Raw genomic sequence first — 27,102 nt, 5'->3', positions numbered from 1 at the left:
ACGGTGTGCTGGACCTGTACACCAATGGAAAGAAAATAACCATTACTTAAGGGAACACTGGAATTTTCTAGTGTCAGTTTCTCGTTTTGCGTTTCTGTCGGTTTCTAATGTACTGCACCCTTCTACGCTCAATGTTACAAGTAGAGATGGCCACTTACTCTAGCCATTTTTATGTTTACCATAGCATTTCGAATAACGATGAACTGTGACATGCATTTCTGCAAATCAGCACTTAGATTTAGCACATTACTAATTCAGAAATCACAATTGTTATAAAATGGAGTGGCACAAATATTAAAGCTTAATATGTTTGGTTACACTACTGAAGCTATTGCCATTGAACCAGAGAACTAGCAGTACAAAGGGAGTAAAAGTTTTATTATAACCAAAGAAACACTAGATTCTCCATAGCAGTTATATTTTCTGGAAACCCAAGTATTTATACAATCATTTCACAATGCAAGATAATACTGAGAATTCTGGCACATTTTACATTGAAGCATCTCCTGACACAGTGTTGTTATGAGTAACAGTAAATTGTAGCAATCTTTTATCAAGTTCTTCTTTATTTTGTGTTTCCTCATCAAGAATCTAAAGTCTCGATATCCTTCACATAGCACAGGGATGAATGCTACACAGTAATTTAATAGAGGTCTCAAGGTTTTATGGAGACTCCTCATTACGTGTATTTTATATTTTATTCCTTTTTTGTTTGTAAACCCCATAGTCTGAACTTCTGCCTTCAATGTTCCATAAATTTTAACCCAAATCCACATGACCTTTTATAGCCTTGAAACCAGTTCCAATTAATTTTTTTACAAATACATCACTTTACACTGACTGACACTGAATTCTGTTTCCCATTTGATCCATTCCCACATCTTAGATCAAATATCCCTGACAGATATATATTTTGCAGATTCCATTGGAATTCTAGAGAATTAACTCTCTCTCACATTTGCAAACTTCCAACACTCTCTCAAGACAATATGCAAATCTCTGAATAATGAAGGTGCACATCATTAGAGACACAAGAAACTGCAGAGTGCACCGGTGACTGCACTACTCCTGATGCAGGGTTCCAACCCGAACTGTCAATTCCTTTCCTCTCACAGATGCTGCTTGACCTGCCGAGTTCCTCCAGCAGATTGTCTATTGCTCCAGATTTAATCATTTTATTTTCACAGTTCAGACAGTTGTCCTCAAACTTCCTGTGCATTTTTCCCCCTTTTAGGCATTTTTTGTTGATTTTGTTATCCTCCCACCAATTCCATACCCTAATCTTTTGTAATAATCTTCCTTGCCATACCTTGTCTAAAGCTTTCATAAAGTATACATACACTGTATTCACATTTCTGCCATCTACCAGAGGTTTGCTTGGGTATAAAATTAAAATCTGACTCCACCATGGCCAATCTGAAGTGACACAAAGAATTATGATTTCTTTCCCCCCTTTATTGACCTGACCAAAACATCACCATAAATATAACAATCTCAATGAAATCTCCTTTAAGCTTTCCTCTCTCACTTTAAAGCTATGCCCTCCAGTATTTGACAAGCTACCCTATACTCAGGTAACCCCACAGCCCCTGACGCTCCCAAGAAAACAATCCAAGTCTGTCCAATATAGCTAATATATTACTAATGTACTCTAATCCAGGCAACATCCTGGTAAATCTGTTCTGCACTATCTCCAAAGCCTCCACATCCTTCCTATATGTGGTGACCAGACCGGCACACAATACTCCAAATATGGGCTAATCACAAAGTTTTACACAGCTTCCCTGATTTTATATTCAACACCCTAACAGATGAAGACAAGTATCTATATGCCTTTTTTTAACTACCCTATCTACTTGTGTTCCCCTTTTTGGGGAGCTATGGACTAGCACCTCAAGATCTCTCTGGCTCTTAAGGGTCCTGCCATTTACAGTACACTTTCCTCTTGCATTTGACCCCTCAAAATTCAACAAGTCACACTTGTCCAGGTTAAACTCCATCTGCCCTTTCTCTGCCCATATTTCTAATTGGCCTATACTCTGCTGAATCCTTTGACAACTTTCCTCACTATCTACACCTCCACCAATGGCTGCAAACTTACTAATCAGCCCACCAACATATTCATCCAAATCATTTATATACATCACAAAGAGGTCCCAGCACTGATTCTTGTAGAAAACCACTGGAATAACTGTTATAAGGGAGCAATCACTCTGTTGGGAGTATTCTACAGACCACCTCACCCGCGCCCCCCCCCCCCCCCCACCACCACCAATAGCAGCAAAGATGCTGAGGAGATCAGGAGGCAGATTTTGGAGAGGTGCAAAAGTAACAGGGCTGTTCTCATGGGTGATTTCAACCTTGATTGGCACCTCCTTAGTGTAAGGGGATAGATGGGACAGAGTTTGTTAGGTGTGCCCAGGAAGGATTCCTGACACAGTATGTGGACAGGCCATACTGGACCTGGTACTAGGCAATGAGCCTGATCAGGTTTTAGATCTCTCAGTGGAAGAGCATTTTGGAGATAGTGAACATAACTCCTTGACCATTACCATAGCCTTGGAGAGGGATAGGAGCAGACGATATGGGAAAGTATTTAACTGGGGGAGGGGGAATTATAATGCTATTAGGCAGGAACTTGGCAGTGTAAATTGGGAACAGATGTTCTTGAGGAAGTGCACAGCAGAAATGTGGAGGTTGTTTAAGGAATACTTGCATGGGACTCTGGATAGGTTTGTCCCATTGAGGCAGGGTAAGGGTGGTAGAGTGAAGGAACTGTGGTTGACACGAGATGTAGAATACCTTGTCAAGAGGAAGAAAGAAGCTTACCTGAGGTTTGGAAAGCATGGATCAGACAGGGATCTGGAGAGTTACAAGATAGCCAGGAGGGAGCTTAAGAATGGACTTAGGAGAGCTGGGGGGGGGGGGGGGGCATGAGAAGTTCTTGGCAAGTAGGATCAAGGAAAACCCCAAGACATTTTGCATGTATGTGAAGAATAAGAGGATGACCAGAGTGAGGGTAGGACTGATCAGGGTTAAAAGAGGAAACATGTGCCTGGAGTCGGAAGAGGTAGAGGAGGTCCTTAATATCCAAAGTTATTACGGGAAGCGAGGGAAGAGATTGCTGTGCCTTTGGCGACAATCTTTGCATCCTCACTGGCCACTAGAGTAGTGCCAGATGATTGGAGGGTGGCAAATGTTGTTCCTTTGTTCAAGAAAGGGAGTAGGGATAACCCTGGGAATTACAGACCAGACAGTCTTACTTCAGTTGTGGGCAAATTAGTGAAGAATCTTAGAGACAGAACTTATGGGCATTTAGAGAAGCATAGGCTGATTATGGGCAGTCAGCATGGCTTTGTGAGGGCAGGTTATACCTCAAGTCTGATTGAATTCTTTAAGGACATGACAAAACACATTGATGAAGGTAGAGCAGTGGATGTGGTGTACATGGATTTTAGTAAGGTGTTTGATAAGGTTCCTCATGGAAGGCTTATTCAGAAAGTCAGAAGGCATGGGATCCAGGGAAACTTGGCTGTGTGGATTCAGAATTAGCTCACCCATAGAAGACAGAGGATGGAGGTAGATGGAATATATTCTGCTTGGAGGTCTGTGACCAGTGGTGTTCCACAGGGATCTGTTCTGGGACTCCTGCTCTTTGTGATTTTTATAAATGACCTAGATGAGGATGTGGAAGGGTGGGTTAGTAAGTTTGCTGATGAAACAAAGGTTGGTGGTGTTGTGGATAGTGTAGAAGGTTGCTGTAGATTACAACAGGTTATCGATAGAATGCAGACCTGGGCTGAGAAGTGGCAAATGAAGTTCAACCCTGAAAAGTGTGAAGTGATACACTTTGGAAGATTGAATTTGAAGGCAGAATACAAGGTTAATGGCAGGACTCTTAGCAGTGTGGAGGAACAGAGGGATCTTGAGGTATCTATGGACGTGGACCCCAAGGTGCTGCGCAGGTTGATAGGGTTGCTAAGAAGGCGTATGGTCTGTTGGCCTTCATCAGTCAGGGTATTGAGTTCAAGAGCTGCGAGGTCATGTTGCAGCTCAACAGAACTCTGGTTAGACCACCCGTGGAGTATTGTGTTCAGTTCTGGTCGCCTCATTATAAGGATGTGGAAGCTTTAGAGAGGGTGCTGAGGAGATTTACCAGAATGCTGCCTGGATTGGAGAGCATGTCTTATGAGGATAGGTTGAGTGAGCTAGGGCTTTTCTCTTTGGAGAGGAGGATAAGAGGTGACTTGATAGAGGTGTACAAGATGATAAGAGGCATTGATCAGTCAGAGACTTTTTCCCAGGGTGACAATGGCTAACACGAGGGAACAAAATTATAAGGTGATTGGAGAAAGGTATAAGAACCATAGAACAATACAGCACAATACAGGCCCTTCGGCCCACCATGTTGTGCCGACCTTCAAACCACACCTAAGACTATCTAACCCCTTCCTCCCACATATCCCTCTATCTTAAATTCCTCCATATGCTTATCTAACAATCTCTTGAACTTGTCCAATGTATCAGCCTCCACCACCACCCCAGGCAGCACATTCCATGCACCAACCACTCTCTGGGTGAAAAACCTCCCTCTGACATCTCCCTTGAACTTCCCACCCATTACCTTAAAGCCATGTCCTGTTTTGAGCATTGGCACCCTGGAAAAGAGGCACTGGCTGTCCACTCTATTTATTCCTCTCAATATCTTGAATACCTCTATCATGTCTCCCCTCATCCTCCTTCTCTCCAATGAGAACAGCCCTAGCTCCTTTAGTCTCTCCTCATAATCCATACTCTCTAATCCAGGCAGCATCCTGGTAAATCTCCTCTGCACCCTCTCCAATGCCTCCACATCCTTCCTATAATGAGGTGACCAGAACTGGACACAGTACTCCAAGTGTGGCCTAACCAGAGTTTTGTAAAGCTGCATCATTACTTTGCGGCTCAAACTCGATCCCACGACTTATGAAAGCTAACATCCCATAAGCTTTCTTAACTACCCTATCCACCTGCGAGGCAACTTTCAGTGATCTGTGGATATGAACCCCCAGATCCCTCTGCTCCTCTACGCTGCCCAGAATCCTACCATTTACCTTGTACTCTGCCTTGGAGTTTGTCCTTCCAAAGTGTACCACCTCACTTCTCTGGATTGAACTCCATCTGCCACTTGTCAACCCAGCTCTGCATCCTATCAATATCCCTCTATAAGCCTTGGCAGCCCTCCACACTATCCACAACACCACCAATCTTTGTGTCATCTGCAAACTTGCTAACCCAGCCTTCCACCCCCTCATCTAAGTGGTTAATAAATATCACAAAAAGTAGAGGTCCCAGAACCGATCCCTGTGGGACACCACTAGTCACAGCTCTCCAATCCAAATGCACTCCCTCCACTACAGCCCTCTGCTTTCTACAGGCAAGCCAATTTTGAATCCACATGGCCAAGCTTCCCCAGATCCCTTGGCCTCTGACCTTCTGAAGAAGCCTACCATGCGGAACCTTATCAAACGCCTTACTAAAATCCATGTAGACCACATCCACGACACTACCCTCAATCAATCTTCCTGGTCACTTCCTCAAAGAACCCTATCAGGCTAGTGAGGCAAGATCTTCCCTTCACAAAGCCATGCTGGCTGTCCCTAATCAGTCCATGTTTCTCCAAATGCCCATAGATCATATCTCTTAGAATCCTTTCTGGTAGCTTACCCACCATAGATGCAAGGCTCACCAGTCTAATTTCCTGGACTATCCCTACTACCTTTTTTGAATAAGGGGACAACATTCGCCACCCTCCAATCCTCCGGTACTATCCCTGTTGACAACGAGGACTCAAAGATCTTAACCAACGGTTCAGCAATCTCCTCCCTCGCCTCCCGATGCAGCTTGGGGAATATTCCATCAGGCCCCGGGGACTTATCTGTCGTAATATTTTCTAACAACTCCAACACATCCTCTCTCTTAATATCTACATACTCTAGAACATTACCCTCACCTACACTGTCCTCATCATCATCAAGAACTCTCTCCTTGGTGAATACTGAAGAGAAGTATTCACTGAGAACCTTATCCACTTCCACAGCTTCCAGGCACATCCTCCCACCTTTGTCTTTAATTGGACATACCTTTTCCCTAGCCATCCTTCTGCTCTTTACGTACGAGAAAAAAGCCTTGGGGGATGCCAACATTCTTCTCCCCCCCCCCCCCCCCCCCCACACACACACACACACACACACACACACACACACACACACACACACACACACAGAGTGGTGGGTGCGTGGAACACACTGCCAGCAGAGGTTGTGGGGGGCAGATACATTAGGGACATCTAAGAGACTCTTAGATAGACATGAATGATAGAGAAATGGGGAGCTATGTGGGAGGGAAGGGTTAGATAGATCTTAGAGCAGGATAAAATGTCGACACAACGTTGTGGGCCGAAGGGCCTATACTGTGCTGTAGTGTTCTATGTTCTAAAGCTCCTCCAGTCAGAATAACACCCCTCCACCACTAACCTGTCTTCCATCACCAAGCCAATTTTGAATCCAAGCTACCAAGTCTCCAATGGACCCCATGTGCCTTAATCTTCTGGATCAGCCTACTACAAGGGACCTTGTCGAAAGCTTTACTAAAGTCCATGTATACAACATCCATTAACCTACCCTCATTGATCATCTTAATCAGTTTCTCAAAAAAGTCAGATTTATATGACATGACCTCCCCTGCACAAAGCTGTGCTGACTATCCCTAATAAGTCTATGCTTTTCCAGTTGCAAGTAGATCCTTTCCCCAAGAATCTTCTCCAATGATTTCCCTACCACTGATGTAAAGCTCACCAGCCTATAATGTCCTGGTTTGTCACTATTGGCCTTCTTAAACAGAGGAACAACACTGGCTATTCTCTAATACAAAGATCTCCGTCAAGGCCCCAGCAACTTCCTTTCTTAATAACCTGGGATAGATCCCATCAGACCCTAGGGACTTATCCACCTTAATGTTCGTCAAGAGCCTTTTTGATATCAACATGCTGTAAAATATCAGCATACCCCTCCGATCTCGCTATCCTCCATGACCTGTGCATCAGTATTTGCCAAGGAGAAGTACTCACTTAGTACCTTGCCCATTTCCTCTGGTTCCAGGCATAAATTCCTTCTCTTATCTTTGAGTGGTCCTACACTCTCCATAATCACCCTGTTTTTAAATGTATGTATAAAATGCCTTTGGATGCTCTTTAATCCTACTCACCAAGGACATCTCATGGCCACATTTAACCCTCCTGATTCCCTGTTTAAGTTCTTTCCTGCTTCCTATCTATTTCTCAAAGGTCCTGTCCAATTTCTTGATTGATTCTTGAGATGTGGGGTTTGTCATATCAGATTAAGCAGACTGGGTCTGTACTCTCTAAAGTTTAGAAGAATGAGAGGCGTTCTCATAGAAATGTTCAATATTCTTTCAGGGAACCCAGGGACGATATGTTCCCTTGCAGGGGTCTCCAAAACCTAGGGTCACATACTAAAAACAAAATATTAACCATTCAGGACTGACAAGAAACTTTTTCCACTCACAGTGTAGTAGATGTTTGAGATCCTCTAAAAAAAATTGAATTATTTTGGACGTTAAGGAAGTCAAGAGAATTTGTTTCAGGTTATTCACTAAAGACTGGATACTGTATATATTCCATTAGTTTAATTATGGGTAGTGATAAGGTGAAAATTCAATGAAATGAAATGATAGCAAGTGTATGTAAAATGATACGATATGGGTTAATCTAGAAGTCATACGTTTCAGACTTGCAGAGAAATTGACTTCCAGACAGTTCTCAGGAACGGAATCCTTGCGTAACCCAGGACCTGGCTGCACTTCTCTTTCTGAAATGTGGCTAACTTGATAGGGTCCCAATATTGTATCTAGGAGCTTCTTGTATGTTTAGATGTGCTGCATGCAGTGCTTTCATTCTGAGTCAATGGGGTGCATGTGCCTGTCACCACCTTACGTTGGTTGGGCTACAGTTTAGTTTTAATTAGAGGGACAGATGTATCCAGTTACTCTATACCTTGTTAGTATCTGTTATATCCTCTGGAATTGCCATTTCAAACTACTGCAAATTTCTGAGGTTTTAAATGAGATGACTGAAGATAGAATGCATGTTTTGGTTGTAACCTTTCAAAACTCATTTTCTGTATGGTAACATGACTATTCAAGAAGAAAAGAGAAAGCGGAATATAGTCCAGTTAGGCAGACAACACTCATGGGGAAAAGTACTAATAAAAAGTGAACAGAAAGAGATAAATGAAGAGAGAGCGAGAGCGCGAGAGAGCGATAAAACATTGGAGATACTGGAAATCTGAAGTAAAACAGAGTAGCTTGGAAAAACTGAGCTCTTTTAGGCAGCATCTGTGGAGACAAAATAAAACTGAGTTACAGGGTGATGACCTTTCATCAGAAGAGGCCAGTTCTGATGCAAACTGAAAAGGCAGTTATCTAAAATCACTGAATTCAATGTTAAGTCCCGAGGGCTATAATATGCTTAGCCAGAAGGAATGCAGTTCATCAAGCTGCCACAAAACAACACATTTCATGACATATGTCAGTGATAATAAACTTGAGTCTGATTCTGTTAGAATAGTATAAGAGGTCAAAAACAGATTAGAGTGGGAAAGGAATGGAAAATTAATGTGCTAGACAACCTGAAACTAAGGTTAACCTTTCAGACTGAATGAAGGTGTCCTGCAAACTGGCCACAAAATGTGTTTGGTTTCTCCTATATATACCACATTGTGAAGAACAAATGAAGTACATTAAATTGGAAGTTCAAGTGATTCACTGCTTCACCTGCAAAGATGCTTGGGGTCACTGGACAGCATGAAAGAAATAAAATGAGAAAGTGTTGTATCTCCTATGGTTGCACAGGAAGGAGAGTGGTATTGGTGGAGATGATCAAACAATCTGATCCATTAACTGCTGATTTCCAACATTCATGTCTTCATTTAACTTCTCTGGATACCATCCTTGTGAATGGTGTTATATTCTTATCTCCAGCAACCAATATCACAGTCCAAGCTCCACCAGTCTGTATCTCTGTGCTGATCTAACTTTTTTTTTGCCAAGTATTGGGTTTCACTGTTGTCAAACAATGTTCTTTCCATATGCAAGCAAATGAAAGATGCACAAAATAGCAAAATCATGCAAAGGAAAAATATTTAACTACATTTTACTACAAATCAACAAAATATGTGACCAATAATGCCATGTTAGATTATTTAAAAAAAAATTCAAATCTTCATAAAACAGAGAACTTACCCAAGGTATAGCATGTTGGAGAATACCCCACATACCAGTATGGCATGGCAGTCAGCAACAAAATGAATATCCTTCATGCTGAACAGGAACTATGCTTCCACAAAAATCTAGTGACCCCTGAAGCAAGAATTTCCCCTTTTTAAAAATGCCTGCTACTTTCAGTCAAGTGTTCAAAGGTATATCTATTTTCTAGCAGCTGCAATGTCATTAGCTACTTGAACATCTAATTACAGCAAGGATTGATTCCTGATTTGTTATTTAAGTGGCATTTTAAATATTGCATGAAGACTAGAACATTAATAAATGAGTGGTGGAATATCACAGTGCTCAGCAAATCATTTACCCTTTTGAAAGCCCTAATTTACACTGACACTTTTTCCAGCATCTTTTGCTGGTGAGTTTTGCATCAGAACTACAGCTGTTTTAAAGAAAAATCTTTCTAAGAACTGGTGACCATAATTGGATGTAATGCTCCAGTTGTGGCCTTAGCAGTGTTTAAAGTTGATGGGTAAATGAGAGAGGTTCTAGGGAAATAAGTGGAGAATGGGATTGCTCTGAGAGCTGGCATAGATTCAGTGGGCCAAATAGGTAAATGATTTACTGAGCACTATGATTCTTCAAATAAGTAGTTCATGCTTCTATGCAACAAGACATGGGCATGGACAACATTCAGGTATAGGCTGATAAGTGACAAGTAACACTTGTGCAATGACAATCCCCAAAAAGAGATAGTCTAAGCACCTTCCCACCACATTTAGCACATTACCACTGCAAAGTCCTGCAGGGTCACCTATCAGGAAGTTAGTGACAGGGATGATATTGATGGGATTGCTTCAAAAACCAACACAGACTCATGGGCTGAATGGCCTCCTTCTAATGTCATGAAAAATATTGTAATAAATAATCTTCAAATCTGCATGAACTGCTATAACAAACAGAAAACACTGCAGATACTGAACAGGTTAGGCAGCATCTATGGAGAGATAAATGGAAGTAATGTTTCAGTTCTCTCAACCACTGAAAATGTAAAGGGTTCAATTTTTCCTGTCATTTCAATTCATTATTTAATTAACCTTTGCCATTAAGATCTAACAATACAAAATGTCCATTTTTTTGGCAATTGCTCAAATGTTTCATTCACTTTTTTTTGCCCTGATGATTTCCCAGCTGAGATCAATCATCAGTTCAGCTTTACCACAATGTATTAAAAATTCAGTGAGATCACTTTAAAAAAATTAAGACATTACTGACTGTCACTTAAGAACATACATAGCATTTATCCAGATACTGCAGTAGGAGGAGTGGAATTAAATATTACTGATGCACAATATAGTTCACAGCTCTTGGAAATGTAAACTAAAATACCCCACTATCGAGGGCATCTTCAAGAGGCGGTGCCTCAAGAAGGCAACATCCATCACCAAGGACCCTCACCATCCAAGACATGCCCTCTTCTTGTTACCACCATTGGGGTGGTGGTACAGGAGCCTGAAGACCCACACTCAACAATTCAGGAACAGCTTCTTCCCCTCTGCCATCAGATTTCTGAACAGTCCATAAACACTACCCCATTATTCCTTTTTTTTGCACTATTATTTTTGAAATTTATAATAATTTTTTTTTTGCAATGTACTGCTGCCACAAAACACATTTCACATCATACAAGTCAGTGATAATAAACCTGATTCTGCTCACTCCCAATGCACAAATACAAAATGTGATATAGCATCAAATATAAATGACCATCAAACCTCAGTACATTAAAATAAAAAGCAAAATATTGTAAAGGATAGAAACAGGAAACTAAATTAGAAAATGTTGGACACACTCACGAATCACTCAGTTACCTGTATGTTGACAAAAGGTTGTAAATTGGAAATGGTTGTCTGACTGGTCAAATCTTATCAACATTTAAAACAAAAAATGTCGGTGGCTTTCAGTGGGATAATATTCATCTTCCAACCAGGTGCTTTACAGCCTGGTCTCAAAAATTAGTTCTACAATTTCAGATAATCAGTATTCTGGCATTTTTATTTCCTATTTCCACCATTTATTTCACCCTCTTCTGGTAATTTCAGCTCATTCAGTTTAACTCAAATAGGATCCACAGTGACTTGGCAAATTAGATCCAAAACTGGCTTGGTCACAGAAGACAAAGGGTAGAGGGGTGTTTTCCTGACTGGAGGTCTGTAACTAGTGGTTTCCGCAGGGATCAGTGCTGGGACCTCTGTTGTTTCTAATACATTAACGATTTGGATGAAATTTAATGGGCAAAGAAATGGCAGATGAGATTCAATGTTGAGAAATGTGCTGTTGTACACTTTGGAAAAAGAAATAAACGGGCAGATTATTATGTAGATGGGGAGAAAATTTAAGGTACAGAAGTACAAAGGGACTTGGGGGTTCTCGTGCAGGATACCCTAAAGGTTAACCACCAGGTCGGATCGGCGGTAAAGAAAGCAAATGCTATGTTGGCATTCATTTCAAGAGGTATAGTGTATAAAAGTAGGGAAGTGTTGTTGAGGCTCAATGGAGCAATGGTGAGGCCTCATTTAGAATACTGTGTGCAGTTTTGGGCCCCATTATCTTAGGAAGGATGTACTGATGTTGGAGAGGGTTCAGAGGAGATTTACGAGGATGATTCCCAGAATGAAAGGGCTTATATACGATGAGCGTTTGTCGGCTCTTGGACTGTACTCCTGGAGTACAGAAGAATGAGAGGGGACCTCAGAAACATTTAGAATGTTGAAAGGACTGGACAGAGTAGATGTGGCTAAGCTGTTTCCCTTGGTGGGCAAGTCCAGGACTAGAGGGCACAATCTTAGAATTAGAGGGTACCGGTTTAAAACAGAAATGAGGAGAAATTTCTTTAGCCAGAGGGTAGTGAAATTATGGAATTCTTTGCCATGTACAGCTGTGGAGGCCCAATCATTAGGGGCATTTGAGGAGGAGATAGATAGGTATCTGATTAGTCAAGGTATCAAGGGATACGGGGATAAGGCCAGAAATTGGGGCTAGATAGGAATAGTTTTTAAGTGTCGCTCATGGAGCAGATTCAAAGGGCCGAATGGCCTATTTCTTCTCCTTTGTCTTATGGTCTTGTGATCTTGTGATGAAATTTAAGTGAGCTAATTATTACATTTACAGACAAAATGAAAATTGACAAGATAGTGAGGGCAGTCATCAAAGGATACAGCAGGATGTAGACCAGTTGGAGACATGGGCGGAAAATGGCAGATGGAGTTTAATCCAGACAAGTACGAGGTGTTACATTTTGGGAGGTGAAGTGCAAGAGGAATGTATACAATAAATGGCAGGACCTTTAGGAACATTGATGTACGGAGGGATCTTGGAGTGCAAGGCCATAGCGTCCCAAAAATGGCAACACAAGTGAATAGGGTGGTAAAGAAGCCATATGGGCATTAAGAATAAAATTTGCAGTTGTACAAGACTTTGGTTAGGCCACATCTGGAGTATTGGGTGCAGTTCTGGTCACTGCATTACAGGAAGGATGTGGAGGCTTTGGAGAGGGTACAGAAGAGGTTTATCAGGACATTGCCTGGATTGGAGTATATTAGCTATAAGGAGAGGTTGGACAAACCTGGATTGTTTTCTCTGGAGCATGAGGAGTGACCTGATACAAGTATGTAAAATGACAGGCATAGACAGAGGGTAGATAGAACATAGGAGAGTACAGCTCAGGAATGGGCCCTTTGGCTCACTATGTTCTGCTGAACATGATGCCAATTTAAACCAATCCTATTAACCTGCACATGGTCTATATCCTGCCATTCCCTGCCTTTATTTCTGCCTGTCTAAATGCCTCTAAAACAATGCTACTGAGCCTGTTTCCATCACCTCCCCGGCAGCGCTTTCCAGGCACCCACCACCCGGAGTTAAAAAGTTTCCTCACCAACTGCTTTAAATTCCACCCCCCCTCATAAATTTATGTCCTCCAGTATTTGACATTTCCACTCTGAGAAAAAGACTATCTACACTTCCCATAATTTTATACACTTCTATCAGGTCGCCCCTCAAACAGGAATGGCATAAATTGAAACCTATTATTAGACAGAACTGAGCTTTGGCATGGGTTACAAAATTCAACCTCAGCTCAATTACACATTCTGCTGTAGTTCAATTATGCGTTCTGTTGTTGTACACGATCCCACATCTCTAATTTCATTTCATTTAGAATGAACATAAATAGGATTAGAAAGTCATTGCCTTCTTAACAAAAAAAAATCAAAGGTGGATTCTCTAGAGTCACGTCAGCCACTTCATCTGTAAGTGTGTCTTTGCTAGTTTCATCAGTACTCTTGATAAGCTGCACATATTGACTCTACATCTTTGATAAAACAGAAAAGTTTCCATACTATAAAGCCAGTATAACCTGTGTGGAATTCATCTAGTCTTAGTCTTCTCAGGGCAATGCAAAATGATTATCGCATATCGCCACCTCTGACATCCTTGATTAGAGAACAGATGTGAGGGGTACATTTTTCACTCAGATCTCCTTTAAACCACCTCCCTCTCAACTTAAATCTAAGCTTTCTAGTTTCAGACACCCCTATCATGGGAAACAGACTCTGTCACTCAGAATTATATCACCTCTTGGCCTTCTTCGCTCCAGGGAAAAGAGACCCAACCGATCCAATAACTCCTTACAACACAAGCACTCCAATCCAGGTACCATCCTTGTGAATATTTTCAACACCCTCTCCAATTTAGTCACATTCTTCCTATAGTGTATGGTGACCAAATCTGAGCATAATACTCCAAGACTGGTCTAACCAATGTTTTGTATAACTGTAACATAGCATTCCAACTATTATACTCAATACCTCAGCCAATGAAGTATGCCATGTGCCTTCCTCACTACCCTGTTTACCAGTTTCAGGGAACTATGTACTTGTACCCCAAGATCTCTCTGTTCAACACTAATGCCCAGGGCCCTGTCATTCATAGTACATATCCTAGCCTGGTTTAACTTCCCAAACTGTATCACTTTGCACTTTTCCAAATTAAGTTCCATCTGCCATTCCCTTGCCCACTTTCCCCAGTTGATCTATATTTGTTGTAATCTTATAAGATCAGATATCTTTATTAGTCACATGTACATCGAAACACACAGTGAAATGCATCTTTTGCATAGAATGTTCTGGGGGCAGCCCGCACGTGTGACCACGCTTCCAGCACCAACATAGCATGCCCACAACTTCCTAACCTAACTTGTACGTCTTTGGAATGTGGGAGAAAACCGGAGCACCTGGAGGAAACCCACACAGACACGGGGAGAACGTACAAACTCCTTATAGACAGTGGTCGGAATTGAACATGGGTTGCTGGCGCTGCAATAGCGTTACGCTAATTGCTACACTACTGTACCGTGTCTACCCTAGACAACCTTCTTCACTGTCCACTAGACCACCAATTTTGGAGTCATCCACAAATTTACTAACCATGCCACTTACATTTCTATCCAAATCATCAATATAGATGATAAACAATAAAAGACCCACCACTGATCCATACGGTACACTACTGGTCACATGCATCGTATCTGAAGAACAGCGTTCCACCACCACCATCTCCTATCACCAAGCCAATTTTCTAACTCGCCCTGGATCCCATGTTCTAACCTTCCAGACAAGCCTACCATGCAGGACCTTGTCAAAGGCCTTGCTAAAGTCCATATAGACAACACCTACTGTCCTAACCCTCATCAATCTTCTTGGTCATCTCTTCAAAAAAAAACTCATTCGAATTCATGAGACACGATTCCCCATGCATAAAGCCATGCTGACTATCCTTAATCAGTCCTTGCCTTTCCAAATATAAATAAATCTGGTCCCTCAAAATTCCCTCCAATAACTGTCCCACCACTGATGTAAAGGCTCACTGGCCTGTAGTTCCCTAGCTTGACTTTGCTGCCCTTCTTAAATAAAGGCACAACGTTAGCTATTATTAGCTATTCACCAGTCTTCCGGGATCTCTGCCAGGGCTCCAGCAATCTCATCCCTTATTTCCCATAACATCCTAGGACACACTTGGTAAGCCCCAGGGATTTACCCATCTTTATGCATTTCAAGACCTCCAACACCTCCTCCTTCATAATGCTGATATGCTAAATGTTGGCTACCATAACATGCAATCCACTGGAGCAACAGTCTCTTGTGTGTCCATACAATGCACTCTATTTCCTCATTACCTAATATATTAACTTTATTTTCTGTCATAGTGGCTGAATTTCCTGTAATAGGTATCTTTATTCATAATAAAACAATCTGCTGTTGTATTGATACTCATTTGTACAGTCTAGTCATTAGTTGTACTATTATTTTAAATTCTTGCACATCAATGCCTCTGGTAGCTTTTCACTTCAAATCTTTTCACTATCCCCTTCCTCATTGTAGTGCATGTGGAGATGGTCTACGGAGAACCTCTGGATCTGGGAAGACGAGTAGGTGCCACAGGGCCTCAGGAATCATGACCATCTACAAGAAAGGGGACGCATCCGCTTATGGCAACTGTTGAGGATCTCCCTCCTGTCTGCATGGGAAAGTCATCGCCAGGGTCCTGCACAACTGCTTCCTCCTAGTAGTTCAAGAGCTTCTCCTCAAGTTGTAGTGTGGATTCTTTCCATCTAGAAGCACTTTGAACATGATCAACAACCAACAACTACCATTGCACTACCAACAACTAAAAAAAGGCCAGGAAATGAATCATATTTAAGTAGTCACAAATAGAGCCTGATAAAATATTTAATGGAAAACATGGCCAAAGGCAAATATGTAAATAACATGTATTCATATGCTTACAAATCTTGTGTAAAAAAAACAATGGTTAAACATAACTACTTCCATGCAATATACGCATGCTGAAAGAAAATCACCCAATTAACATTGTCCCAAAAAAATGCTGGGTAATGACCATCTCCAGCAAGGGTCATGCTAAATACCTACCCTTGCCATCCAGTGGCATTACCATTACCAAGTTCCCAACCATTAATGTCTTGGGGGTCACCACTGAATGGAAAATCAATTGGAACAGCCACATAAATACTTCAGCTACAAGAGCAAGTCAGGGACTGGGCATCATAAAGTCATAGAGGATACAGCATGGAAATGGGCCTTTTGGCCCAGGGTCCACAGCATCTGTCAACACTCACTTACACAAATCCGACATTAATACCATTTTTTCATTCTTCCCACATTCTCTTTAATTGCCCCAAGACTCCATCCCTCATCTACACACTAGGGGCAATTTACAGTGTCCAATTAATCTACCAACTGCACGTTTTTGGAATGTGGGAGAAAACCTGGCAGAAACCCACATGGTCACAGGGAGAATGTGCAAACTCCATGCATTCAGCACCCAAGGTTAGGATTGAACCCATGTGTGTGGCACTGTTATGCAGTGGCTCTACTAGCTGCACCACTGTGCTGCCCCAAATTCAAGGGCAACGAGGCAAATGACTCATCCCCTAACACCCCAAGGCCTTTCCACCATCTACAAGGCATGAATCAGGAACGTGATGAACACATTCCACTTCCTGGATGCATGCAAGTCCCAAAAAGCTTTATGCCATCCTGGACAAAGCAGCCTAAATGATTGGCCTCCCATCAACTACTCATCCAGCATTCATTCATCATCTAGGCAGTGGCTGCAGAGTGCACCATCTACAAACTGCACTACAGTTACTCACACAAGCTACAACCATTAACAACCTCTACCCCCAAGAAGGACAAAGGCAGCACCACCTGCAGATTCCCCTGCAAGTCGTGCACCATCCTGGCTTGGAAATAGATCATCAGTCCATCTTTGTCACTATCTAAATACTGGAACTTGCTGCCTAACAGGACTCAAGGAGTACCTTCACAAGAAGGACTGCAGCCCTTCAAGAGCTTGGCTTATTACCATCTTCTTAAGGGCAATCAGGAATGGGTGATTAATGCTGACCTTGCCAACAATGCCCAGACTCAAAGGCAATAAACAAAAAAGAAGTCCTCGTTGAACCTGGGTTGATCCCCTGGTTTGATAGTAACAGCAGGCCAAGAGTTTGGATATTATGGTAGTGTACATTTCTGCTGCTGTTGATGGGTCCACAATAGCTTATAGAAGCCCAATTTTGAACAGCCCAAGGGGTTCAGTCTATCTCATTTAACATGATTATAGTGCCATGCAACACAATGGAGGATGTCATTGTTTTGAAGATGGGTCGTTGTCTCCAGAAGGACAGTGAGTAAGTAGTTGTAGGTTTTAAGATCAGCTATAATTTAAATGACAATAGGTTTGAATGGCAATTTAGCCTACTACACTTATTTTCTGTGTTCTTACATGTATAAAATGCTAATTTTCTTCAATATAGCTGTTAGGTTTGCAACATCATACAATTAAGAACGAATATATATGACATTAATCACATCAAAACTATAATTTAGACACAAGGGATTCTGCAGATGCTAGAATCTGGGGCAATACACACAAACTGCAGGAGGAACTCTGCAGGTCAGGCAGCATCCATGGAGGGAAATAAACAGCTGATGTTTCAGGTCGAGACCCTTCATCACGACAGACGAAGTGCCTTGACCTGAAACGTCGGATTACTTATTTCCCTCCATGGATGCTGCCTGACCTGCTGAGTTCCTCCAGCATTGTGTTTAAAACTATAATTTATATTTTTTTGAACCATAATGGGTGGGATGAGAAATATTCATATAATTTTTGCAATACTGCATCATTGTAAGCCATTAAGGCAAAAACTACAGGACAAAGCCTTTTCTTTAAAGCCTTCATAAGAACAAATACAACAAAAGCAGCAACATGCAGCACTCCTGAGTAAGATATTATCAGTTGGTCAGTTTATTTCTGATGTCACTGTTACCTAGTTAAGTCAGTAACACATCTCTCAATCATACTACAGAACTGCTAACAATAAGAAATAAAAATCAAATATCACTCATTTGAAAACAAAAACTAGTCCCAGATCTGAATTCTGAATCATCTTATGTTTCTTAAATTAAAAATGTCTAGTTCCTGTGTGTACACAAGAGTAGAGAGATCTCTGAATTTAATGCATTTGTTAACCAAACCACATGGTGCATTATTATTATGGAATGTGAGTTCTTGTAGCTAATATTTATCACAATTTCTCTTTAAGTAAACTACTACTGTTGCCAAGCAAATTTATACCATTTAGTTTCCACCTTGGTCATGTAGAAATTGCCAAATTTAACTGATCCAAGATGCATATAGATTAAAAGTTTTGTATCTTTGTGATGTTTACGAGAACATCTTTCTGGTGGTTGGTATCTATTTGTTGTTCAGCATCCAATTTAAATTTACAAATTCTCAAGAAAATAGATCTTAATGAGTCACTTCTGTCTTTCATAGTTGTATTGAAACTGATGACATACTGTAGCAGAAGTTATTTACTGCTTTTTAATTAAATTGAACACTCTGGAATAAAACGCAACAATCGTTCTTAACCTTCAATACTGGCCAGAAAGCACACATTAATCACCTTTTTTTTGTTTTACCATTAAGTGCTGGCTTCCTACCAGCCTGCCATCTTAGGATCTCAGGATAATGGAGTGAAACATGATATTTTGCTATTCAGCTGCAATACTTCAACGAAAGCAACAAAGACGAGAGGGCAAATACCAAAAAAAACAAACATCCTGTTGTAAAATCCTAGCTCTACCGAAGATATGAATGTGACTCAATCATTTACTGCATGATAAAATGTTTTTAAAGAAAATTAACCTTAAAAATTGGGAAAATTTGGAAGAATTTTTTTATGAATACAGCCAATGGAGAGTATTATAGCATCTTTAATGACTAGTCTCTAATAATGCAGAGCATCAAAATGCTGCCTGTCATATGCAAACTACATGCAGTCCCTCAGTCCACACTAACTTCAATGCTACCATCTACCAATATCCGTTAAAGGGACTTTTTTGTGACTAAACCGACAGGAACGTAATCACATTTTCCTCTCTGTCGTGGGTAAGAGTAAGTTTGTGAAAATTCCAAATGCTACACGCTACTACTGGATGTGACTCAAACATTATCATCACTGTTTGAAATATAATCACAATTTAGAGGATTATATTTCCCAATGATATGGCTGGTAGCTTGATGGCAAATCAACAGTTACAACAACCAGGCAGAAATGATTTCCTCATCTATCATTCCCCCTTGCCTCACACACCACAACAGCTACCATTTGGATGAGGCGACCAAATGCAACATTTCCAAGTTTTTGTGATGACACAACAGTAGGTGAGAATGCAAGCTGTAACAAGGATGCAAAGAGCCTTCAAGAGGATTAAGTTGATGTAGCAGGCAACTAGACGGCAGAGGGATACAATGTGGAAAGATGTGAGGTTGTGCATGACAAAGATCGGGAGGTGCTGATATTTAAGGGACCTGGCTGTCCTTATACACGTCAATGAAAGTTAACATGCGGGTGCAGCAGGTGGTTCGGAAGGCAACTGGTAACATTGATTTTTATTGCTGGCGGATGAGAGTACATTGGTAAAGATATCTTACCAAAGTTCGGTAGGGATTTGGTAAGATATGGAGTATTGTTTACAATTTTGGTCTCCCTATCTAAAATACAGGGAATGAAAAAAACCTGACCAGATGGATTCCTAGGATAACCTTCTTAGAGGTGTCAAAAACCAGAAAGCATTAGTTGAAGGCATCGGAGGTTTAGAAGGGACCCAAGGAAGAATTTCTTTTAACCCAGAGAATGGCTGGAGTTGTAAATACACAGCCTTTAAGGGTAGTGGAGGCAGAGACTCTCACAACATTTAAGTAATATAGAGGAGCAATTGAATCATAGAAGACTGCAGGCTGGAAAATGGGAAAGGTAACGATGGTGAACATGGATATGGTGGGCCAAAGAGCCTGCTTCCTGCTGTGTGACTACCAATCTATAGTAAGTTGTTCACATGACAGTGAGCAGGTTAGGTCTCAATTCTCCAGATCTCAGGAGAATGAGAGGCAACCTCCATTGAAATATAAATTCTTGGAGGGAGACATTACAGTAGATAAGGGAGAATTGTTTCCCCAGCTGTGGAGTTTGAAACTAGAAATCATAGTCTTGAAATAAGTAGGCCATTTAGGACTAAAATTAAGAGAAATTTCTTCATTCAAGGGATGCAAATTTTTTGAATTCTCTACCCAGGAGCGCTGTAGAAGTTCAGTGGTGGATTTTTATTAAAACTAAGATTGATCAATTTTGGGATACGAGAGGCAATACGGTAGGAAAATAGATGATCCTCTACATGAAATGCTATGATCTCATTGAATGGTAGAGCAGCATGGGGGACTAAATTGACCCACTCCTGCTATTTATTTTATAGAGAGACACAGCATGGAAACAGGCCCTTCAGCCCACCAAGTCCGCTCTGACCATCAAGTATCCTTTTTTTTAAAAAAAACTAATCTCACCCATTTTATTCTCTCCACATTCCCATCAACTCTCTCCAGATTTTACCACTCACTGACACATTACAACCAAACTACATTGGCCAATTAACCCTCCAACCCACACATTTTTGAATATGGGAGAAAACCCACATGGTTACAGGGAGAACATGCAGACAGAGGCTGTGACTCTACCAGCTGCACCAGTGTGCTGCCCTGAGGACATGGGATACAATTATCACTTCTGGTAATTTGGTCACTGATGGTCTTTTTGTAAAAGTTGGTGTTTTTAGAATCTACAAATCGCTGGCAGAATAAACAAGGCCACCTTCTACCACATAGACAGTCGCATGACATAGCAGTAACTGATCACAGCATTCCCGATGCGGGGCTAATGAAACTCTGGTGGTAGAGGGCTTTGGGAACAACAGGACCAAATCCCCCCATTTCTCCCAAGCACTCTTCTCTCAGACTACAAAATAATTTGCAATGATCTTTGGAAAAGAGACTTTTAAAAGCAAAATATATAGCTAATTTTAAGATGAAGATGTGCTGCTTATTTCTGGGTGGATGCCAAATGTTCAGAAGGACTTATGGTTTCTCCAAAAGACAGTCTCAACATTTTACTAGGTTACTTACTGTCTCAATTAAAGTGCTAACTGTTGGCAGACCATACCAACAGTGAAACCTTGCAGCTGAAGCACAAGATAACAACCCTAATCTCAACCATCAATGAATAGCAGCACATATATTGCAACACTACACACTTCAATAGTACATCTGCAATGGATCTCCCATTGCTACAAAGTAATTTCGTCTTTGCAATAGTGCAAAACATTTTGTTTTAGTTTAAAAATGCTAAGCACAAAGTGAAGTATTGCGCCAGCTAACCACTATTCAGTTTATTTCAATTTCTCAATCTGATGGTGTTCTGCTGAAAGCAGTTGGATCTTTCATTTTAAGTTTCTCTATTTAAAAGAGCAACCAATATCACTTTGGCATTTAAAATTGATTATAAATTACCCACTGGTGTAGAAAAACGTCAACTTTCTTCAAAAGGGCCTCAGTTGGGTCACTGAAATGACTACAAAAGTAACACTTAGGTTACTACTAATATTAGAAATTTCACTACCATCTAAGGTGACTATTAAGAGCTGTGCATGGCAATTAAGCAAAAATTTGCATAAATGTCCCTTTTATCCTAACAACATGGAGCAAATTTGTTTTGCAAAAACTACATATGCTAGTCTCAAAATAAATGATACACAAAATGCAAAAGCACAGTCCCAGCAAGCCATCAACAGCTGGTAGATATGGCTAGTTTATTGCAAGGTAGAAAAGCAATGAGGAATCCTACAAGAGATGCAAAGAAGGGTCTCTGTTTAAAATGTCTTCAGTTGTCCTGTTAGGCATTTTAATCTATTCTTATTTTAATTTTCAACACTTGAAACTTTTTTTCCCCCATCTCAGATTCTATGACTAATACTCTCACAGTTTACGATGTGACGTGAAACATTTATAGAAATGTAGTGGGCATTCATTTTGCTCGGCTTTTATTTCCATGTCCCCCACACTCCCGAAAGTTCCCAGGATTAGCATAGAACATAAATTAGTTCAGCCCACCATGTTGTGCCGAACCAATTAAACGCCGAACTAAACTATTCCCTCTGTCTACACGATGTCCGTATCCCTCCGTATTCTCCACACGTTCATGTAGCTAGCTAAGAGGCTCTTAGATAGAAGATTAATTGTCCTTTTTTTCTTGCTAGTTTACATTCCTTCTTTCTCTTTTTCCTCAGTTGGCTTAATCTCATGCCTCCAAATCTATTAGTTACTCTTCTAATTTGTTTCCAGACCATTCACTAGTGTGGATTCAAGTATCTCCTGGTAGTGTTCACCCACCACCTCTTGACAAGCTCCTCTTCCCTGCAGGTTTCTCCACACACTCCTTACAATATCTGGTGTACCACAAACCCTCCTTGTAAGGGTCTTCCACCACCCTTTTCATTCCCAGTAGTCTACAACCTGCAACTTCCGTCGATCTCTTCTGCATACATGCCTCCTCCTCTGCCACTGATCTCTTGGCAGGGTCTCCCCACCCAATTTTCCATATCCTCACCCTGCCCCCAGCAGAGTCTTCCCCTTCACTTCTGGTAGGATCTTCACCCCACTCCATAGAAATGTCCCTCCTTCCCTTCTCAGCACTTCACCCCCTTTTCTTTGTTGGCAGCAGCCTCGTCCACACCCTCCCCCCACCTCACTCGTAGCACTTTTCCACAACCCCCCACCTCACTCGTGGCACTTTTCCACAACCCCCCACCCTCACTTGTGGCAGACTCCTCCAACCTCCTTCACTTCCCCACTCCAGGCAGCATCTTCCAAACTCCTCTTCGTCCACCTCATTCCTCCTCCTCGTTCCCTGCAGTCTCCTCCCCCCACCCACTCTTCTTCCCCACTCCAGGCATCCTCCTCCCTCCCTCCCCCCCCCCACCCACTCCTCTTCCCTCCTCCAGGCATCCTCCTCCCTCCCTCCCCCCAGCCACTCCTCTTCCCTCCTCCAGGCATCCTCCTCCCTCCCTCCCTCCCCCCCCCACCCACTCCTCTTCCCTCCTCCAGGAATCCTCCTCCCTCCCTCCCCCCCCCCACCCACTCCTCTTCCCTCCTCCAGGCATCCTCCTCCCTCCCTCCCCCCCCACCCACTCCTCTTCCCTCCTCCAGGCATCCTCCTCCCTCCCTCCCCCCCCACCCACTCTTCTTCCCCACTCCAGGCATCCTCCTCCCTCCCTCCCCCCCCCACCCACTCTTCTTCCCTCCTCCAGGCATCCTCCTCCCTCCCTCCCCCCCCACCCACTCCTCTTCCCTCCTCCAGGAATCCTCCTCCCTCCCTCCCCACCCACTCCTCTTCCCTCCTCCAGGCATCCTCCTCCCTCCCTCCCCACCCACTCCTCTTCCCTCCTCCAGGCATCCTCCTCCCTCCCCCCACCCACTCCTCTTCCCTCCTCCAGGCATCCTCCTCCCTCCCCCCCCCCACCCACTCCTCTTCCCTCCTCCAGGCATCCTCCTCCCTCCCTCCCCCCACCCACTCCTCTTCCCTCCTCCAGGCATCCTCCTCCCTCCCTCCCCCCACCCACTCCTCTTCCCTCCTCCAGGAATCCTCCCTCCCCCCACCCACCCCTACTCTAAGCATCCTCCGTCCCCCCCCCCTCCATCCCGGGGCTCGGTGTCCGACCCCCCCAGCCGTGCTCGGTGTCCCACCACCACCCCCCCAGCCGTGGTCGGCGGGCCTGCCCTCACCTTTGTGCGCCATGGTGACCAGGCTCTCGTCGCTCACGTTGTTGTAGATGACCACGGCGGTGGCCTTGTGCGCGGCCGCCTTCAGGATCTTCTCCTTGAAGGTGCAGCTGCCGCGGTGCAGCAGGGCGATCCAGCGCCGGGTGTTGGGCGGCACGGCGAAGCGGGTGTGCGGCTCGCAGCCCTGGCGGTTGCGGGCGGTGCCGGGCACCCAGACCGGGGCGAGCACCGTGCCGCCCTCCACGTCCTGCTTGGGGGAGTCGCGGCCGTAGCGGCCGTCATCGGCGCGGCCCAGCACCGGCTGCAGGTGCCCGCTGCCCGGCTCCACGTACGACACGTTCACCGCCGCGATCACCGGCTCCTCCTTGGCGCCGAGCTGCTCGGGGAAGGCGGCGGCGGCGGCCCGGCCGGGCAGCCCCAGCAGCAGCAGCAACAGGTAGGCGGCGGAGTAGGCGGCCGAGTAAGCGGCGGACGGCGGCCCAGCGCGCGACATCGTCGAACGCCGCGGTTTCGGGGTCAATTGATTGTTTTGTTGTTTCGGTCTTTCCCGCTCACCCCGGATTAAAACCGGACCCACTTCACTTCAGCTTTTCCATTTTCCTCGCTCCGAACCGACTGCTCGCTCCCGCCGCGTGTCCGTTAAAAACATCCGCTTCAGCCTTGACAGCCGAGGCGGGCGGGCCGGCCGGCCGCGCATGCGCAGAGGGAGTCCTCCCCCCCCCCGGCCCCGGCATGTGCGAATGTGACGGCAAAGCACATGCGCAGTGCAGCTCCTCCCCTCCAGCCTTCGCGGTGCCGCGCCTTTCGTCGGCAGGCGCCGCACGAACGCTAGTGCGCACGCGCACCCCGGGGTCTGCCGTGCACGCGCACAGCCCTCCCCACATCTGTCCAGGTGGGCACTTGGTGAAGCAGGGCAGCCAGGAGGCTGGGCTGATGCTGGGGTCACCGGTACCAGAACACAGGTGCACCTCAGGGCTGCGTGCTTCACCCCCTGCTCTACTCTCGATACACTGTGTGGCTAACCACAGTTCCAATGCCTCGTACAAATTCACCGACAACCCCACTATTGTTGGACGAATCACAGGTGGTAGGACACCTGGTTGATCTATCTCACTCAACGTCTGCAAAACTACAGAGCTGATCGTTGACTTCAGGAAGGAGAAGGAGGGCAAATATGTACCAGTCTACATTATGGAATCGGCAGCAGAGAGGGTCAGCAGCTTTAAATTCCCGGGCGTTAACATATCGGATGACCTGTCCTGGGCCCAGCACATAGATGCATTCATAAGGAAAGTGCGCCGGTGTCTTTACTTTCTTAGGAGGTTCGGCATGTCACCGAATACTCTAACAAGCCTTTACAGATGTACTGTTGAAAGTATCCTGACTGGTTCCATCACGGTCTGCTACGGCAATTGGAATGTGCAGGAACGTAAGAAGCTGCAGTAGTGGACTCAGCCCAATACATCACGGGCACATCACTCCCTGTCATCTGTAGTATCTACGGGAGGTGCTGCCTCAAGAAGGCAACAATCATCAAAGATCCCCACCATCCATCTTCTCACAGCTACCACTGGGCAGGAGGTACAGAAGCCTGAAGTCCCACACCACCAGGTTCAGGAACAGCTACTTCCCTTCAACCATTTGGTTCTTGAACCAACCGGCCCAACCCTAATCGCCACTACAGTTTAACAACACTATGACCACTTTGATCACTTTGCACTAAAATGGACTTCATTTTTCCTGTTCTAATTGTGTTTTTTTGTTGTAAAAATTGTGTATAATTTATGTTTTTCTTGCGAATGCTGCTTCTCTGATACTATGTGCCTATGATGCTGCTGCAAGTTTTTCATGGCACCTGTGCACTCATGGACATGCAGATGTCAATAAATTTGACTTTGAACTAGAAGTTGCATTTATGTAGCACCTCTAATGAAGTGCATGCTCCCAAGATGCTTCACTGGAACTAAAGTCAAACACACTTTAACTCCAAGCCACATTAGCAGATCCTGCATGACCAGGACCTGCATGAGTCCTGATGCAGAGTTTCGACCGGAAACGTCGACAATTCCTTCCACCCCCACAAATGCTGTTCGACCCACTGAGTTCCTCCAGCAGGTTGTTTGTTACTTTTATAAATGTGTTGAAAGTTCTCTCTGATATGATGACATTCTTTTCTGCTGTTTCCTTTTGATGAAAAGGAAATTCAGTGTCAAAGCTCTACAAATAGATATACCTCACATTTTCATGCCACAATTAAATCAATAGAATTAAATGATGGAATTTCAGTACCGATATTATCCTGACGGTGTATCCTGCAGTGAAACAGACCACTCAGCCCATTAAGTCTGGACTAGTGTTTGTGTCCCCTGTTTTCCAGCTTCCCCTTAAATCAACCCATGCTATTCAACTTTCTCTTGAACTCCATTATGGATTTATTTGAGATGCAGCGGCAGATATTTAAGGGAAGTTTAAAAGAAGCCTCTCTGCTACCAAATTCCTTATTGCTCTGTCCCTTTAAGATATCAGCCAACCATTGGACCAGTTGGGCTGAAGGGCCTGCTTAACTCTGACTCTTGTTTTCTGCCCTGACAAGATATCTCTGACATGATACCAATACTGAAATTTCTCATTGGCCCAAGGGACTTTGCTTGAAAGACAGGTCTGAGGAAGTGCAGTGTTGTCTGGGGGGCAGTACTGAGGGAATGCTGCACTGTAGGGGGGGTAGTACTGAGAGTGGTATTTTTGGGGTTCCACCTGAGCTCTCAGATGAACATTAAATATTTTGTTACTCCATTTTCTGGGCCAATATTTGTGCTGCTCTCGGTTTCATTGAGCTGGTCACTCCCTCTGCAGGTGCCCAGAGAAGCAGCAGCAGCACCCATGCAGTGATGTTACAGATCAGAGCTGGTGAGTCAGCAAACAGTCTGCTGGAGGAACTCAGCGGGTCGAGCAGCATCTGTGGGGGGAAAGGAACTGTCAATATTTCAGGTCGAAACCCTGCATCAGGAACTGGTGAGTCTCTTGGCCCAGGTTCATGTCTTTTGCAAAGTAATTGTCAGAAGACCATTGACA

The 27,102-nt window shown here is 43.5% G+C and overlaps 1 protein-coding gene across 4 annotated transcripts in view; it reads right to left on the bottom strand.

The window, feature by feature from the left end:
* Positions 1–24,737, bottom strand: part of rnf130 (ring finger protein 130) — a 148,017-nt gene extending 123,280 nt beyond the window's left edge. For 3 of the 4 annotated variants that reach the window (XM_052015216.1, XM_052015211.1, XM_052015210.1), the window contains exon 1: positions 24,034–24,736. In XM_052015216.1, the coding sequence (XP_051871176.1) occupies positions 24,034–24,523 (490 nt within the window). In that variant the 5' untranslated portion in view covers positions 24,524–24,736. Of the gene's footprint in view, positions 1–24,033 lie in introns of all 4 variants that reach the window. The other variant, XM_052015212.1, reaches the window with a different exon arrangement.
* Positions 24,738–27,102: the final 2,365 nt, after the last annotated feature.

This window comes from Pristis pectinata, chromosome 4 (assembly GCF_009764475.1).
Source record: "Pristis pectinata isolate sPriPec2 chromosome 4, sPriPec2.1.pri, whole genome shotgun sequence".
In the NCBI taxonomy this organism is placed as follows: Eukaryota; Metazoa; Chordata; class Chondrichthyes; order Rhinopristiformes; family Pristidae; genus Pristis; species Pristis pectinata.
This window is presented reverse-complemented; position numbering and strand designations above follow the sequence as displayed.